Raw genomic sequence first — 17,205 nt, 5'->3', positions numbered from 1 at the left:
TACTGAGCCTGTGGTCTAGAGCCCACAAGCCACAACTACTGAGCCCACATGCCACAGCTACTGAAGCCTGCAAGCCTAGAGCCTGTGCTCTGCAACAAGAGAAGCCACGACAATGAAAAGCCCGCGCACTGCAACGAAGAGTAGCCCCCACTCACCACAACTAGAGAAAGCCCGCGCACAGCAACAAAGACCCAACACAGGTAAAAATAAATAAATAAATATATTAAAAAAATTTAAAAAATCTCTAGATTGCTACATGGAGAATGGAGTACTGAGATGCAAGAATAGAAGGGAATGAACTAGGGAGGCATTAATCATGACTGATGCTAGAGCAATAGCTGTGGAAGTGGAGATAGGTAGTAGCCAGATTGTTCTTATTGATAGATGTAGAGCGAAAAACTCAATTGATATGGAGAGTACGAGAGAAGGGATTCAAGGAGCAATATGGCACAGTATTAGATAACTTGAAAAACAGTCCCACTATTAAACACACAAAATGCTGGATAAAATAGAACATCCTTTCAAAGGCATAACTAAGCTTTCAAGGAAGAAAGAGGAATACATCTGATAGTCTTCCAAACTCCACATTCAACCCAAAGGGGGGAGCAAGAAACCAGAGTAGTAACCAGGTCAGTGAAGCCTATTGTGTTATGTTGAAAGAACCTACTTATCTCAGAAAAATCTATGGTTTTACTGGCTGCACAGGAGACAAGAGACCAAAGACAAGGCCTTGGGCCTGTAGAAGGTGTTGGGATTATAATCCTGCACAAGGCTGGAAAACTCAAAGGGCCATTCCCTCTAAGAATAGACTGGAAAAAAAAAAATCCCCTGGACCAACCCAGGGCGATAGGCAGATACTTGTAAGTTTTAGCCTGGACTTTGGCATCGAGGGGATAAAAACTTTCCCTTTAGAATTCGTAACCACAAACTTTCCCTCACATGGGTTTGAAAGTTCAAATTTATAGTACCTACACTGCCCAGGAAACTTGAAGTCAAGAAAATGTCCCAGGCTGGTAATGCTTGGAGGTCTGGAAGAAACAAACACAAATCTTCACTGTACAGGTTCACTCTCAACACAGGACTGAAAGGATTTCCAAAAACAGGCTATCAAAAGTTAAACATGAACACCCAAAATATAATACATCTGAGAAAATAAGCCAGGAGTGAATCAACAGAAACCATAAACAGAATAATGAAGCCCATGAACTTTAGATACTGGAATTATTGATTACAGAATATAAAATAAGTTTATTATAATGATTAAGCAGAGTAAGACAGGATACTATTTTTAAACAAGAAACAAGATACTATTTTTAAAAAATGACTAAGCAGCTTTGAGAAGGAGCCAAGTAGAACTTCTAGAAATAAAGAATATAATAATTGAAACCAAAGCCAATGTTTGGGTTAAATAGATTACACACAGTTGAGGAGAAAATTAATAAACTGGAAGACAGATCTAAAGAAATTACTGACAGCAGCCCAAAGACAGAGGAAATATGAAAGAAAGACTGAGAGACATGGGGATAGATTATGAAGGTATACCATTTGCGTAATAAGAAGTTCAGGAGAGTAAAAAGAGAAAACAAAAGAGGCAGTATATGATGAGATAATGGCTAAGAATTTTCCAGAATTGATTAAAGACAACCTTCAGATTCAGGAAGCAAGTGAATCCCAAACAGGATAAGTAAAGGAAATCTTCTCAAACACATCAAAGTGAAACTGCAGAATATCAAAGATAAAGAAACCAGAAAAAAAAGACACCCCCTACAAAGAAACAACTATTAAATTTAGCATAGATTTCTCAACTGCAACAATGTGTGCCATCTGACAATGGAAAAATATTTTCAAACTACCAAGAGAAAATAACTAAACTTAGAAGTATATATCTTGCTAAATTATCAGTAAAAAGAGTGAGGGTGAAATAAAGATATCATCAGGCAAGAAACAGAGATGTTACCAACCACAGAGACCTACTAAAGGAACATCTTAAAAAGATATACTTCAGGAGGAAGGTAATCCCGGAAGTAAGGTCTGAGGTGCAAGAAATCAGATAGGCAGTTAAACCTACCATCCTATCACTGACTAGGACAATTCTCTATATTATTTCATTCTCTCACAGCCTACCAAACCCTATATTCAACTACCTAGATCTCCATGAGATCTAGCTAAATAATCTAAGTTCCTAGTAGAGTGGCTGAGATACACACACACACACACACACACACACACCAATCTCTACCCCACCACCACCCTTAGTTGAGTGTCTGTTATTTTCATCCAAAGAACATTACATGATACTTTTAAGAAAAATAAACCATAGAAGTGGAACAAATACTGGAATACAATGACCAGGAGAACAATACCCATTTTCTTGGCTATAAACAAAAAAGACCATACACAGAATTACAAAACTGATTTAAAAAATAAAGTGCTTATTCATTTCTTAAGTATCCAAAGAAGATAATACAAAGAGTTCAAAACCAGAAATGCTCTGTTATGTTAAAAGTGATGTCATCTGCAAGCATTTATCAGGCAAGAAAAGTCATATCAAAGTATCTTCACTCACATTCACATTTTTATTACATTTCTGAATACCTGTATAAATGAGAAAAATGGCTGAATCATGTTCCAAGCCACAATCTCAAATATTAACTTGAAAACATTTAAATACTGAGGAACTTGGCTTCGATGTGCAAAAGAAAATACACACACACACACACACACACACTTAGGTTAAATATAGTACCGTGTTCCCCCACCTGACTAACCATATTCCAAAATGTTGTTGATGTTACTGAATTTTTACTGACATATAATTCTATTTCAAGCCACTATATTAATCCCACTGTGAAAAAAAAATGCCTGGAAAACATGGAATTCTGTCTTATAAGAAAATACTAAACAGCTATGAAGCAAGACTGGGTTGAAATTTTCATCATTTTAAAGATCTCTAATATTTCTGCTTTATGGCATTGGGTTGCCTTTCTCAATACATAAGTTCTCAAACACATCTTAAAAAAGAACTGTTATTAGTAGGTCAAGCTATACGTGGCAAATTATAAAAGATTTATTCCAGAAAAACACCAGAATGTTTTAGGAAATTAACCAGTGATAGCATATATAAAGTACATCATATCCCATTATGCCACAGAAAACAAACAATGCCAACATACCCCAGTTTTTTGGCTTCTGTTTTGGAACATGCTTGCCCTTCTATTTTTTAATTAGCTTATGGCATTTACTTTATTTTCTAATTTTTACAAAGAAAAACAGTAAATCAAGACCTTTTGTTTTTTAAAAAATCACCCAAAGATTCAAAAAAGTTTTGTAACTGTACAACTTAATAAAATATACTTTAATCTTAATTTCATCAAGCCCTTTGCCAATTCATATATTCAAAAGCAGTATTATAAAATAGAAAAGGAGAATGGAAATGCTTTAAGGAAAAATCAATTTTGATATTAATAATTTCTTAGCTGTCCTAGTTTAATGATTTTCTTTGAAACACTAGATAAATTAATATTCTCATAAAATTAATATTCAAATAACTCTGATTCATCCAAATTAATTTTATTCATAACAATTTTCTCAATTTTTAGCGATAATTTGTCTCTAATACATAAAGTACTCATTTATAACACAAATGAAGATAAAGTCACTTCTCACAAGATAAATATTAATTTAACAGAATTAAGTTTCCTCTATTGGCACTTGATGCTTGAGGATTATGAGAGGTCGACACAACAGAGCACTGAATTTTGAAATTAGCTGAGAATCATCCAGAATTTCCTCTAGTAAACATAATATTAGCCATAAATGAAGATGAAAGAAAAAAGTAATGACAATTCTAGAACACTTCTAGTCACAAATGAATAGGTCTTATTTAGGTTTATGGAAAGCGTTTAACTACATAAAACTCATAGGGAAAAACGGCCATATTTGAAAACAGCCACAAGGATTAAAGTAGAACACAAGATGGTAATAAACAGAGTCACAGAACATACTAAAGAGGTATGTATGGTCAGTCCCACTGGAACCTGTAGATTCGCATTCTTATATACCTAGGGAGAGAGATGGATAGAGAAGTTAAAGACATTTAAGATCAATGTCCTAAGGCGAAACCACTGCTTCTTTGATTTTTAATTTTAACTTTTTCTTTTTTCTTTTAAATATCTTTCAGCCATTGCTATACTACATATAACATTATTATTTGAATGATTCTTTTAAATTCAACATTTCAGTTAATTTAACAGAATCAGACTCAATTCCCATAATAATTCTTAAATTCTCATTAGCTTTGACTTTTTCTGCTTTTTACATAGAGTTGAGTATATTGTTAAAAAATACTAGCTATATCCTAATGTCACCTCTGTAATCAATATAAACATTTACTTCCTCTTACTATGTTTCATATTAGAATACAGAATAATCTAGAAGTTAAAGCCCTAAAGGAAAAACATTAAAACAACAATAAAACTAAAGGATCCATTCTTTCCTGTTTTGCTGTTTCTCTCCTCAAACAGCTTTTAAAAGTTTGTTAGGACTTCCCTGGTGGCTCAGTGATTAAGACTCCACCTGCCAATGCAGCGGACACAGGTTCTATCCCTGGTGCGGGAAGATCCCACGTGTCGCAGAGCACCTAAGCCCGTGTGCCACAACTACAGAGCCTGCACTCTAGAGCCCGCACACCACGACTACTGAACCCATGCACCGCAACTACTGAAGTCCACATGCTCTAGGGCCCATGTGCTGCAACTACCGAGCCCGCATGCTGCAACTACTGAAGCCCGCACATCTAGAGCCTTGCTCCGCAACAAAAGAAGACACTGCAATGAGAAGCCTGTGCACCGCAACGAAGAGTAGTCCCTGCTCGCCGCAACTAGAGAAAGCCCACGTGCAGCAACGAAGACCCAATGCAGCCAAAAAAAATTTTTTTAAGTTTGTTATTCACAAATTACACAATTGAATGTGTCCTTTACTGTTTTTAAAACATCCAAGTAGTTGCAATACTGACTAGCAATACAAAAGTTCTCCTATGTTCAACTTGGTTTCTATTTTCTATTTGGTTTTGAAGATAAAGGGGTTCAATTAGAAACTCTGGTAAGTTTTATGGTTTAAAAATAGGTTTGGGGCTTCCCTGCTGGCGCAGTGGTTGAGAGTCCGCCTGCCGATGCAGGGGACGCGGGTTCGTGCCCCGGTCCGGGAAGATCCCACATTGCCGCGGAGCGGCTGGGTCCGTGAGCCATGGCAGCTGAGCCTGCGCGTCCGGAGCCTGTTGCTCCGCAATGGGAGAGGCCACAACAGTGAGAGGCCCGCGTACCGCAAAAAAAAAAAAAAAAAAAAAAAGTTTTAAAAAACATTAAAATTTAGGTAACTTGGGAATTCTTTTATTTTTGGTTTCTTTTTATAAATGCATGGATTACACTTTCACATGCAAAAAAAAAGTTACCAACACAGTCTGTAGCAAAGTGCCATCTAAAAGCATCTTTCAAATAATGGCATTTTCAAACAAGCCTTAGTACAGTTCACCATCTTAGTAATGGTCACCTATTTTTCTGGTATATATAAACAAGAAATGTAACAAAGAAAAAAATCAAAGTATTTAATTATGACCTCCTATGTCAAGTTACATGGTCTTAAAGAGAACTGAATTCAAAATGTTTTAATAGAGTGATTTTTTATTGTGTAGCAATGCACACCACCTATTTTTTAAACCAATACATCATAAATAGTATAAATACTAATCATACTCTTCATTCACATAAGAAAATCAAATGTAATTCTCCAGATGTACTTTAGAGTTTGAAAAAAATCCAGGTACTCTATGGCAATAGAAATCTCAAAAGCAAATTTATGTTGCATAACATATTAGCACAATCATACATGTTGCCAACTGTCTGTTCAAAGAAGTTTCTCCAATACAAAATAATAGGCTTTGCAGTAGGGCTTCCCTGTCAGTAGTGGTTTTCTGAATTAGCTGGTAAACATACTTCTAAGCAACTACAAGGAAAACACTTCAAATCCAAATATCCACACATATGAACAAATCTGCTTTATGTTTATCTGATTGACAGTTATGTTGTCTGCTAGTTTAAATTTTTAAATTTTTTTTATTTTTGTTGCAAACTCATTTGACTCTTTGTAAAAATAAATTGTAAAACTAATGACACAGATTGTGGCATTCAACCAAAGAAAACAGGCCTTAAAGAGAATTAGGAACAAAGAGAAATTCAGATACTACAAGCATCAGTTAAAAGGCAGCTCTTAAAAGAGTAACAAAAGAACAGAAAAAAAGAGGGAAAGAAAAGAGATATGTTGTACAAAGACTTACCACTCTGAAGAAAGGAAAGTAGACTATGTTAGCTCAAGAGGGTAAGTAGAAAACTACAGACTCCTTAGACAAAGCCAGTGTTAATGAAGTACTAATACTTACCTAATTTAATAACTGAAAACAAGTTGGGAGGCTAAAACACCAAAAATGGCCTGAAACAGCCTAGATTTAGATTTATAATAACAATACAACTGTCTAGAAACTTAACCACAGTTGAAATGATACAACTTTAGAGTTTTACTTTCCTTTTTTCACTTGTTCTGTGTAATATAATAAAGTCAACTAATTCATTTTGTTGCTCAAAAATTAATAAAAAGTTCTAAATAAAGTGAAGTTTTATTGATTAAAATCAGATGGACACACCACTGTTTTTCTTTACCATTCCACACTTTTAAAAAGCCCATCAGCTATACTTAAGCTCTGGATCAATGAGGCATTGGGACTAACTCTAAATCCCCATCCCCCAAATTAAATGATTCTATGACTGTTGCTATTAGTAACAAAGAAACAACATTAAAAACAAACAAAAAACAGCTTTCTATGATAGAATATAAAATGTTAATCCCTTAAACGTGGCAGAAACATTATAGAAAGAGTTTTATATGAGGCCGCATGACCTAAAACAACATAAAATATTAACTTACTGATTTATATTTCATATTGTTCCATTGGCAGTTATCCTTTCTGTTCAAAGCACAAGGAGCTGTCACTTCTGACTGAGCCCAGCATTTCAAAATTGGAAACTCTGAGAAAAAGTGGTAGAACACCGTATCAGAAAACTGATCTGGACTAGAGGCTAGGCCAGTCTTTCATGTTGGGATATGAGTATTCAAATATTTTAATACACAATGTACATGATTTGGACCCAACTATCATGTGCTCTTCTATTTTAATAGCCTGTTCTAAGTGGATGGCTAGGAAATTATAAAATTACAAAGACTGCATAGAAGTTGAGCATGACTTCTTAACAAATCCCACTACACCAGGGGCCATTTTTTTTTAACTTAAACTTTTTTTGAAGTATAACATATCTCAGAAGAATAAACAGATCCTAAACCTACAACTTGATAAATTTCTGTAGCGAAAACACACTCATGTAAAGAATACTCAGACCAAAAAAATGAACAATTCCAGAACCCCAGCTGCTCTCTTGGGAGGGAGCACTTTTCCAAAGTTTATTTAGGGTAGGTAAAATGTACCATGAAAAGAAACAGAAAACTAGGTTGGATAAACAAAGCTAACACAGTTGAATACTTTTTAAGTTTTCTCATCATGAAATACATGATGACAGCAAATGTATGATTAAAAACTTTCTATCTGCCAATCTTTAGTAACAGTGCTACTGACTTCTGTTTGGAGACACGAAGAACCAAAATCTGAAAGGGGCTTCTTAAAGTCTTGACTGTAGGAAGACTGAAAATGATGAGAGCATAGTTTTTAAATTTACTAAAATCCACACATAGGGACTTCCCTGGTGGTGCAGTGGTTAAGAATCCACCTGCCAAAGCAGGGGACACGGGTTCGAGCCCTGGCCCAGGAAGATCCCACATGCCGCGGAGCAACTAAGCCCACGCACCACAACTACTGAGCCTGAGCTCTAGAGCCCGTGAGCCACAACTACTGAAGCCCTCGTGCCTAGAGCCCGTGCTCTGCAACAAAGAGAAGCCACCGCAATGAGAAGCTCACGCACTGCAATGAAGAGTAGCCCCTGCTCGCCACAACTAGAGAAAGCCCGCATGCAGCAACAAAGACCCAACACAGCCAAAAAAAAAAAAATCCACACATAAAAACAGAAAAAACAATCACACACAAAACCAATAACTCATAGACAACTTTTACAACAAAACTAGGTGAAAAAGTATCCCCCTTAAACACCAAAATACATGTGAGTGGACACAAAGCACTAACAGCTACAAATCCTGCAGTATCAGTATGAAGAAACAGAAAGCAGCAAAGGAGTAATAAGGATCAATGGCTGAATAAAGAAACAACCAGACATTATATGCCCACTCATAAAAGATCACATCACCGCCTATAGTCTGGCCAAAAGAATCAAACCTGAATCTCATCACACCTCTCGAGCCAGCTGCCAATTTCCAAGTAATAAAGAAGTCAGATGAACTAATGAGTATAATCACCCAAACCCCAACAGTGATAGGGTCTCAAATGACCCCGGTTCTTCAACAGATAAATTTTTTTTTAAAGGAGATAGAGGGGAAATCTGTAAATTAAGAGACTTAATGGAAATAACATTTTTTAAAATGGCACGGCTAAGCTACAGTGTCTAAGAACGCCCACTTGAGTGATAAAAGTATAAAAAAACATAAGGAAGTGATTAAAAGTCAGGAGAGTGTGTTACTCTTACAGGAAAGGAGATTGGGACAGGACACCCGGGGCTGCTGCTCGGGCAGCTGGCAAAGTTCTGTTTCTTGACCTGGGTGGTAGTTACCTGGGTATCTGCCTTCTAATAAGTCACTAAACTATATATTTGTGAAGTTTTTCTATATCTGTGCTTTATTTTACAATCAAAAAGTTTAAAAGAAAGAAAAAAGAAACATGATTTTGTTATCACCATCCTTGACTTCAGACTTATCATTATACCTTTAATTTTATTTTCAACTCTCCAAAAAGACTTGCAATCCTTACCTTGGTCACAATACATCAATAAATCTGGGTTATTGAGCACAATAAAGGTTTCTCCATCTTTACTATGTGGCCGATGATAGCGATAATGCACAGGCAAAAAAGCTTGGAAACAGTCAATGCACTGTGAATCCTGTCTGGCATAAATGAGAACTTCAGACTCCTTGGACAAATAGTTGGGAGCCTCTATATTAAAATTTTCTGAAACCATCACTGCCTGTCAAAAAGAAAACAAATATTAGTCCAGAAGAAATGAATGAGGAAGATTAAAAAATAAAACCAGAAGATTGTTATATAGATGAGCAAAAATGTCAAAACACCCCCCTTATAAACAATTTCCATTCCCCTTCCATCCTCAATTTTAAGTAGAAAACACAAGATATCATGTGTGTTTAATAACATTTACTAAAAGTAAACTGAGGAAATTATACTCTGGGGTGTGAAATTTCCCCATAATAAAAATTTCTATGTAATTTCCTTATCAACCTTTGTTTAGGTAACTACACAGCTACCAAGAAAAGAAATTTCATGAATAAACATAGCATTATTCAATAAGTATGAAAACTATGACAAAAACAGTTAACCCAGTATTGGGTTAAAATGATTGGTGTCATTCTGCTAATTTCCTGTTCTTCACAGAAGTAAGATGGTAGTGAGTAAGATAGAGCACTGTGGTCAGGAAGTCTAAGCAAAGGTCAGCACTCTTTCCATACTGGGCATAAAAAGTTAATGGAAAAAATGGTAAATGATTCTTTTAAAAAATAATATGGTAAAAAACATTTTAAAATAAGTATTCTACACCGAAAGTAAAACTGCACATGTGGCAGAAATTAGTCCTAACTTACAAACGTATCCATATACACATACATACACATTTATGTATGAAACCACACATATATACATATGCACACACATACACATGTATATCAACATTGTATACATAATCTGTGTTCGTGTGTGTGTGTATGCATACACACATGCAAGTTTTCTCTAGATTCTTTATGGAAAGAGAAAAAAATAGCATTAACTTCCACCCACCACAGCGAGCATTCTAATTCTTCTATTTGACAGTGATACCAAGTGCTATATTTTCACATGTTGTTTCTTCTCTGTTCATCACAGGAGTAACAGAACTTATTGGTAAAGGTCAAGGAATTATATAATCTTGAGCCATAAGGAACCTGGAGGTAATCAAGTTAAACCACTGTTCCAATGAGAGTATTTATCAAGTATCCAGCCACCATTTTAATGCTTTCAATGACTGGAAGGGAGTTCATTACTTTGAGTCATCTCACTTTATGTACTGTTAAAATTATTCCTTTTTTATTAGTAGAAACTTGATGCTCTGACCCATAATAATTCACCAATTGTCGATGCTTACAATATCTGCAATAAATATGTCCTCTGTTTTACTAAGGGTCCCTTATACATCAGAAGGCAACCACACTGCCCCCACTAAGTTTTCTCCTCCCCAAAGAAATATGCAGTTTTCTTGGTTTCTCATGACATGGTGTCTAAACCATGCATCGTATCAGTTGCCTTTCAAAATACTCAGAGGAAATAGTAGCAACACTACCTTCTTTAGCAAAAATTGCATTAGCTTTTTTTTTTTTCAGTTTCTAGGTGTAAAAATTGCATTAGCTTTTTAGCAGCCTCATTTCAGTGTGACACATATCTATATACTATCTATTTTTTTTAATTAATAGATTTCATTTTTTAGAGCAGTTTTAGGTTTACAGAAAAACTGAGCAGAAAATAACAGCATTCCCACATACTCCCCACAGCTCCCACACACACTCAAGAGTTTTTTCTATTATTAACAACAGTTTGGTACATTTGTTACAACTGATGAACATTATTATTAACTAAAGTCCATAGTTTAAGTTAGGGTTCACTCTTTACATTGTATATTCTATGGATTTTTCACAAATGTAAAGTGACATGTATTCATCATTACAGTATCATACAGAATAGTTTCACAGACCCTGTGCTCTGCCTATTCATCCCTATATTTTTCATTTGAACTTTTTGCACAAAACTTTAAATAACTCCCATCCTATTTTATCGAGTAATTGATGTTTTACTAATTAAATGCAGGGCTTTATATCTCTCTCTATTAAATTTATCTTTCTGGCTACAGTCCATTTTTTCTAGGCTATTGAGATTTAATTGAAATCCGAATCTGTCAACCAGCATTAATGTAACATTTATGAACTTGATAACTGTGTCTTTTGTATTTTTATCTAAGGATAAAAATGTTGACCAGGAGGATCATAAGAGCAAACCCCTAAGGAATTTTACTAGAGACCTCCTGCTAGAAATTTATTAATAAACTCTCTTTGGGTACAACTAGTTACAAATCAAAATAACACATAAGCCCAAATGTTCTATCTTGTCAACACAGATGACAAGATAATAAAGATAACTTTCTTTGAGTACTTAGGTATTTCACCAAGTGGTTTATATATGTTATCTCCTTTAATTTTCACAAGAACCCTATCAGGTAGGAACTCTTAGCCCCATTATATAAATGAGCAAACAAAGTATCAGGGTGGATAAACAATATACTGTAGCTAGTAAGTAAAGGAGACAAGATTCAAAGCCAGGTCAAACTGACTCTCCTATTCAATTAGGTTAAATAATATAAAATCGCCCATGTTTATCTAGTTGAAAATTAAGTGTAATAAGTAGAACTAACATAAAGTATATTCCTGATTGTGCTATTTAGAATTTATGATGGTACTATGATCTTCAGCTTCTCTAATTATTGAGCTGTTTTGTTTATTTTTGTTTATTGCTTATTTTTCCATAGAAATAAAAATATGGTCACTTGCCAAAAATTGAGAATATTTTTAATATGAATTTAAGCTGGGATATAATGAAAATGAGGCAAATTGCTACACGGCATTCTGGTAGGGCCAGAACAACAGGTAGGGCCCTGCTGGTCAAAGGATTATTTGGTGACGGTTCAAAAAATTTTATTCTGGGTATCTGAATCTCAAACATCAGCCTTATAGGGGTTTTTCTTTTGCAAGTAATGAAAATATCTGGAATTAGATAGTGGTGATGGTTGTACACTTAATGAATATACTAAAAACTACTAAATTACACATTTCCAAAGGGTGAATTTTATGTCATGTGAATTATGTCTCAAAATTTTAAATGGGGATAATTTCTTTTTAATGAACCTCAACAGAGACCCAAATCCATTTTAAACCAAGATCAACTAAGAACCAGCAGAAGCTAGTCCACAAACAACAGTCTGAGGTCCTGGAGCCAACTCAGGAGTTTAGGCTATGAATTTCTTGACACCTAGCTACAATAGGGAAGAGGGGGAAATGTACAAATAGGTATACCGATTGAGAGGTGATCAAAATCTCAAGAGAGTTACAGGTATGTGTATCACTTTAGATTCAAAATAATAGAGAAATATTTTTGAAAATCATAACCTGACAACCAAAAGTGATCTAGACAATAGCTAGATGCTGGTAAATCTCCCAAACACGTGCCAAACCATCAGTGCAACCCCAAAAAGTCCAGTGACTCTACGCTGATCCACAAAAGTCACAATTCATTGTTCCACTTTCACCATGATAAAACAATAGCAATAGAATGTTATCAAGAAATTGAAATTATGTATCAAAAATTAATCCTAGAGCAACATGCACTGGTTAACAGACATGGACCTACACTTTTTCATGACAACACTCAACTACACGTGTCATAAACCACCAGAGCAAAGTTAAATGAATTAAGCTATAAAACTTTTGTACCATATCTGTAACATTCAACAGATCTTTCTCTCACAGGCTAGAGCTCTTTCAAAACAACCCCAAACATTCCCCAATTAAGACACAGTAATTGGTATCTTTGAATAACTTGTACAATCTAAAAATGTAAAACTTTATAAAAAATGAAATGTACAATACTTTTCTGACACAGGGATGTTAATTCTAACAGTACTTATTTTTTTTATAATCAGTCTGGCTAAGGGTCTATCAATTTTATCCCTCTTAAAGAACAAGTTTTTGGTTTCACTGGCTTTCCCTATTGTGTTTCTGTTTTCTAGTACATTAATTTCTGCTATGATCTTCACTATTTATATTCTTCTACTTTGGTTTCATGTGCTCTTCTTTTCATAGATTAAGGAGGCTTAGCTGAAAACACTGACTGAGACCTCTCTTCTTTCTAAAATAGGCATTTTAGTGCTACAAATTTCCCTCTAAACACAGCTTTAGCAGTACCCCACTAGTTCTGATATTTTGTATTTTCATTTCCATTCAGCTCAAAATTCTTTATTTCCCTTTTGATTTCTCGTTTGACCATGGATTTCTTAGAAGTATGCTAATTAGTTCCCAAATGTTTGAGGGTTTTCTAGAGAGCTTTCTTTTCTTTATTTATAACTGAATTCCTCTGTAGTCAGAGAATATTCTTGGCACATCTTGAATTCTTCTAAATTTATTGAGGCTTGTTTTATGGCCTAGAGTGATCTATCTTGGTAAATATTCCATGTACACCTAAAAAAAGAACGTGTATTCTATTGTTGTCAGGTGGAGTGTTCCATGAATGCTAATTAGGTCAAGTTGGTTGATAGTTTTGTTCAAATCTTCCATAACCTTATCAATTTTCTGTCTACTTATTATGTCAATTATTGAGAGAAGGGTACCGAAATCTCCAACTATAACTGTGGATTCATCTATTTCACCTTACAGTTCTACCAGTTTTTCTTTGTGCATTTTGAATCTCTGTTATTAGTGGCATAAATGTTTAGGATTATTATTTCCTTCTGATTAGTTGATCCCTTTATCAAAATGACCCTCCTTAGCACTGGTGATAGTCTTGGCTCTGAAATCCCTTTGCCTAATATTAATATAGCCACTTCAGCTTTCTTTTGATCAGTGTGAGCATGTTCTATCTTTTGTTTTAAAATTTAAAGTTCATTTCTTGTATGCAACATACAGTTGGGTCTTGCTTTCTTATCCAATCTGAAAATCTCTGACTTTCAATGGAGATATTTAGACATTTACACTTAATACGCTTATTGATATGGTTAAGTTTAATTCATCTTGTTCTCTATATCTTACGTCTATTTTTTGTTCCCTTTATCTTCTTTCTCTGCCTTCTTTCCGGGTAACTGAATGTTTTTTATAGTTCCATTTAATCTGCTTTGCTGGCATATTAACTACAACTCTATTTTGTCATTTTTGTGGTTACTTTAGGGTTTACAGTAAACATCTTTAATGTAGCAGAGTCTACCTTCAAGTGATATTAAACTGACTTATATTTAGTATAACAACCTTACAAAAGTGTATTTCATTTTTCACTTCCCAGCTTTTGTGATAGTGCTATCATACATTTTATTCTTAGACGTGGTTAAGAATGGCTACACTACATTGTTATTATTTTTTGTCAATTATCTTGGAAAAATTTAAATAATAAGAGAAAAAAGTCATATTTACCCAGTAGTTATATTTCAAGTGCTAGTCTTTCCTTGGTGTACATATAGATTTCATTTGGTATCATTTTCCTTCTGCCTGAAGGACCTCTTCTAACATTTCTTGTATTGGAGCTCTGATGGTAATGAATTCTTTCAGCCTGTACGTCTGAAAAAGTCTTTATTTCACCTTCACCTTGAAAGGTATTTTCACTGGCTACAGAATTCTAAATTCACAGGTTTTTTTCAATACTTTAAAGATGATGCTTCTCCATTTTCTTGTTTGCATTATTTTTGACAAGAAATCTGCTGTTATTCTTATCTTTGGTCCTCTGTATTTTACATGTGGTTTTTTCATCTTGATGCTTTTAAGATTTTCTCATTATCATTGTTTTAAACAATTTGATTATCATGTACCTTGGTGTAGTTTCCTTCATATTTCTTGTACTTGAGCATTGTAGATATGTGGGTTTATAGTTTTCATCAAATTTGAAAATTTCTCAGCCATTATTTCTTTCTTTCTGGCTGCGTTGGGTCTTACTTGCGACACACCAGATCTTCACTGTGGCATGTAGGATCTTTCGTTATGGCACGCAGGCTCTTCATTGCAGCGCGCAGGCTTCTCTCTAGTTGCGGTACATGGGTTCCAGAGTGCATGGGCTCTTTAGTTGTGGCACGCAGGCTCTAGAGAGCGTGGGCTCTATAGTTTGTGGCACACAGGCTCTCTAGTTGAGGCATGCGGGCTCACCAGTTATGGTGCACAGGCTTAGTTGTCCCGTGGCATGTGGGATCTTAGTTCCCGAATCAGGGATTGAACCCGCATCCTCTGCATTGGAAGGAGGATTCTTAACCACTGGGCCACCAGGGAAGTCCCTCAGCCATTATTTCTCCAAATATTTTTTCCATCTCCATCTCTTTCCTCTCTCCTTGCGGACTCCCATTACAGCTCCCCCCCAGCTTTACTGAGATATAATTGACATACAACATTGTGTAGGTTTAATCTGTACAACATGAAGATCTGATATATGTATATACTACAAAATGATTACCATAATAAGATTAGTTAACACATCCATCACCTCACATAATTACCTTTATGTGTGTGTGTGTGTGTGTGTGTGTGTGTGTGTGTGTGAGGTGAGTACTTTTAAAGTATACTCTCTTAGCAAGTTTCAAGTATACAATACAGTATCGTTAACTATAGTTACCATGCTGTACATTAGATTTTCAGAACTTACTCATCTTATAACTGGAAGTTTGTACTCTTTGACTACATTCATCCATTTTCCCCACATTCTCACCCCTGGCAACCAACAACCTACTCTCTGAGTTCAGTTTTTCTTAGATTCCACATATAAGTGAGATCATAGAATATTTGTCTTTCTCTGACTTATTTTACCTAGCATAATGCCCTCACAGTTCATGTGTTCTGTTGCAAATGGCAGGATTTTCTTTTTTATGGCTGAATAACATTCCACTGTGTGTCTGTGTGTGTATACATATTTATGTGTATATACACATATATACACACATACACACACATGTATATACACATTTATATATAGCTTTCATTTTCATATCTATATCTCTCTCTCACACTTCTTTGTCTGTTTATCCATTGATGGATGCCTAGGTTGTTTCCATACTCTGGCTATTGTAAACAGTGCTGCAATGAATGCAGGGGTGCAGACGTCTATTGGAAGCAGCCCAGTTACACTTACTGTGGGGGCCACTTGAAGTTGTCCCACAACTCACTAATGCTCTACTCACTTTTTACATTTCTTTTTTTAATCTCTTTTATATTTTTGGTAGTTTCTATTGCTATGATTTCAAGTTCATTAATCTTTTCTTCTGCATTGATCTGCCATTAATTTCATCCAGAATATTTTCCATCTCACACTTTGTAGTCTTAATCTTTAAAAGGTCAACTGTCCTTTCATATATCTTCCATTTCTCTACTTACCTTTTTGAACATATGGAACGCAGTTATAATAACTATTTTCTTGGCCTGTCTGTTAATTCTAATATCTGGGTTGGTTCTGCATCAGTTTTGACTGATTCATTGATCTCCTCATTACAGGTCATATTTTCCCGCATCCTTGCAAACTTTTTATCAGAGTCAAGACATTTTGATCTTTTTGGGTGCTAGATATTCCTGCATTCCTATAAATATTCTTGAGCTTTGTTTTGAATGCAGTAAATTTACTTGCAACAGTTTGATTTTTGGAAGGTCCTGGTTTTGAAATTTGTTAAGCAGGACTGAAGCAATGTGCAGTCTAGGGCTTAGTATTCCCCACTACTGAGAAAAAGTTCTTCTGTTTAATCTATCCAATGCCCAGTGAATTACGAGGATTTTCCTAGTCTGGTTGGTGGGAACAGGCACTACAACTGAGCCAGTGTGCGACACTGTTACCTCTAATTTTTTCATATGGTTCTTTTCCCAGCATCAAGCAGTTTCCTCACATGCATGCACTAATTAATACTCAACTACATGCTTGAGGGGAACCTCTAAGGATCTCTGCAGTTTGTCTCTTTGCAGTTCTCTCCTCTCTGGTACACTGTCTAGTGAATTCTAGTGACTTTGGTCTTTCCCAAATCTTACCTTTATCTCCTCAACTCAAGAAGCCCACCAGGCTCTGCTTGGGTTTACCCTCCCAGTACTACAGCCTGAAAACTCTCATGCAAAAAGCTAGGACAACTGAAGGGCTAACCTTATTTATTTCCCATCTCTAAGATATCACTGCCTTCACTGCCTGATATGCAATTATTTTTTCCATTATTTCATATATTTTGTCTA

At 35.3% G+C, this 17,205-nt stretch overlaps 1 protein-coding gene across 1 annotated transcript in view; it reads right to left on the bottom strand.

Moving 5' to 3' along the window:
* Positions 1–3,554: 3,554 nt before the first annotated feature.
* Positions 3,555–17,205, bottom strand: part of PIGX (phosphatidylinositol glycan anchor biosynthesis class X) — a 27,433-nt gene continuing 13,782 nt past the window's right edge. Inside the window, exons 5-7 of the mRNA XM_060297508.1 lie at positions 8,978–9,191; positions 6,976–7,076; positions 3,555–4,061 (exon numbers count right to left, since the gene is read on the bottom strand). Of these exons, the coding sequence (XP_060153491.1) occupies positions 3,918–4,061; positions 6,976–7,076; positions 8,978–9,191 (459 nt within the window). The 3' untranslated portion in view covers positions 3,555–3,917. The remainder of the gene's footprint in view (positions 4,062–6,975; positions 7,077–8,977; positions 9,192–17,205) is intronic.

The sequence above is a fragment of the Globicephala melas genome, chromosome 4 (genome assembly GCF_963455315.2).
Source record: "Globicephala melas chromosome 4, mGloMel1.2, whole genome shotgun sequence".
Classification (NCBI taxonomy): Eukaryota; Metazoa; Chordata; class Mammalia; order Artiodactyla; family Delphinidae; genus Globicephala; species Globicephala melas.
This window is presented reverse-complemented; position numbering and strand designations above follow the sequence as displayed.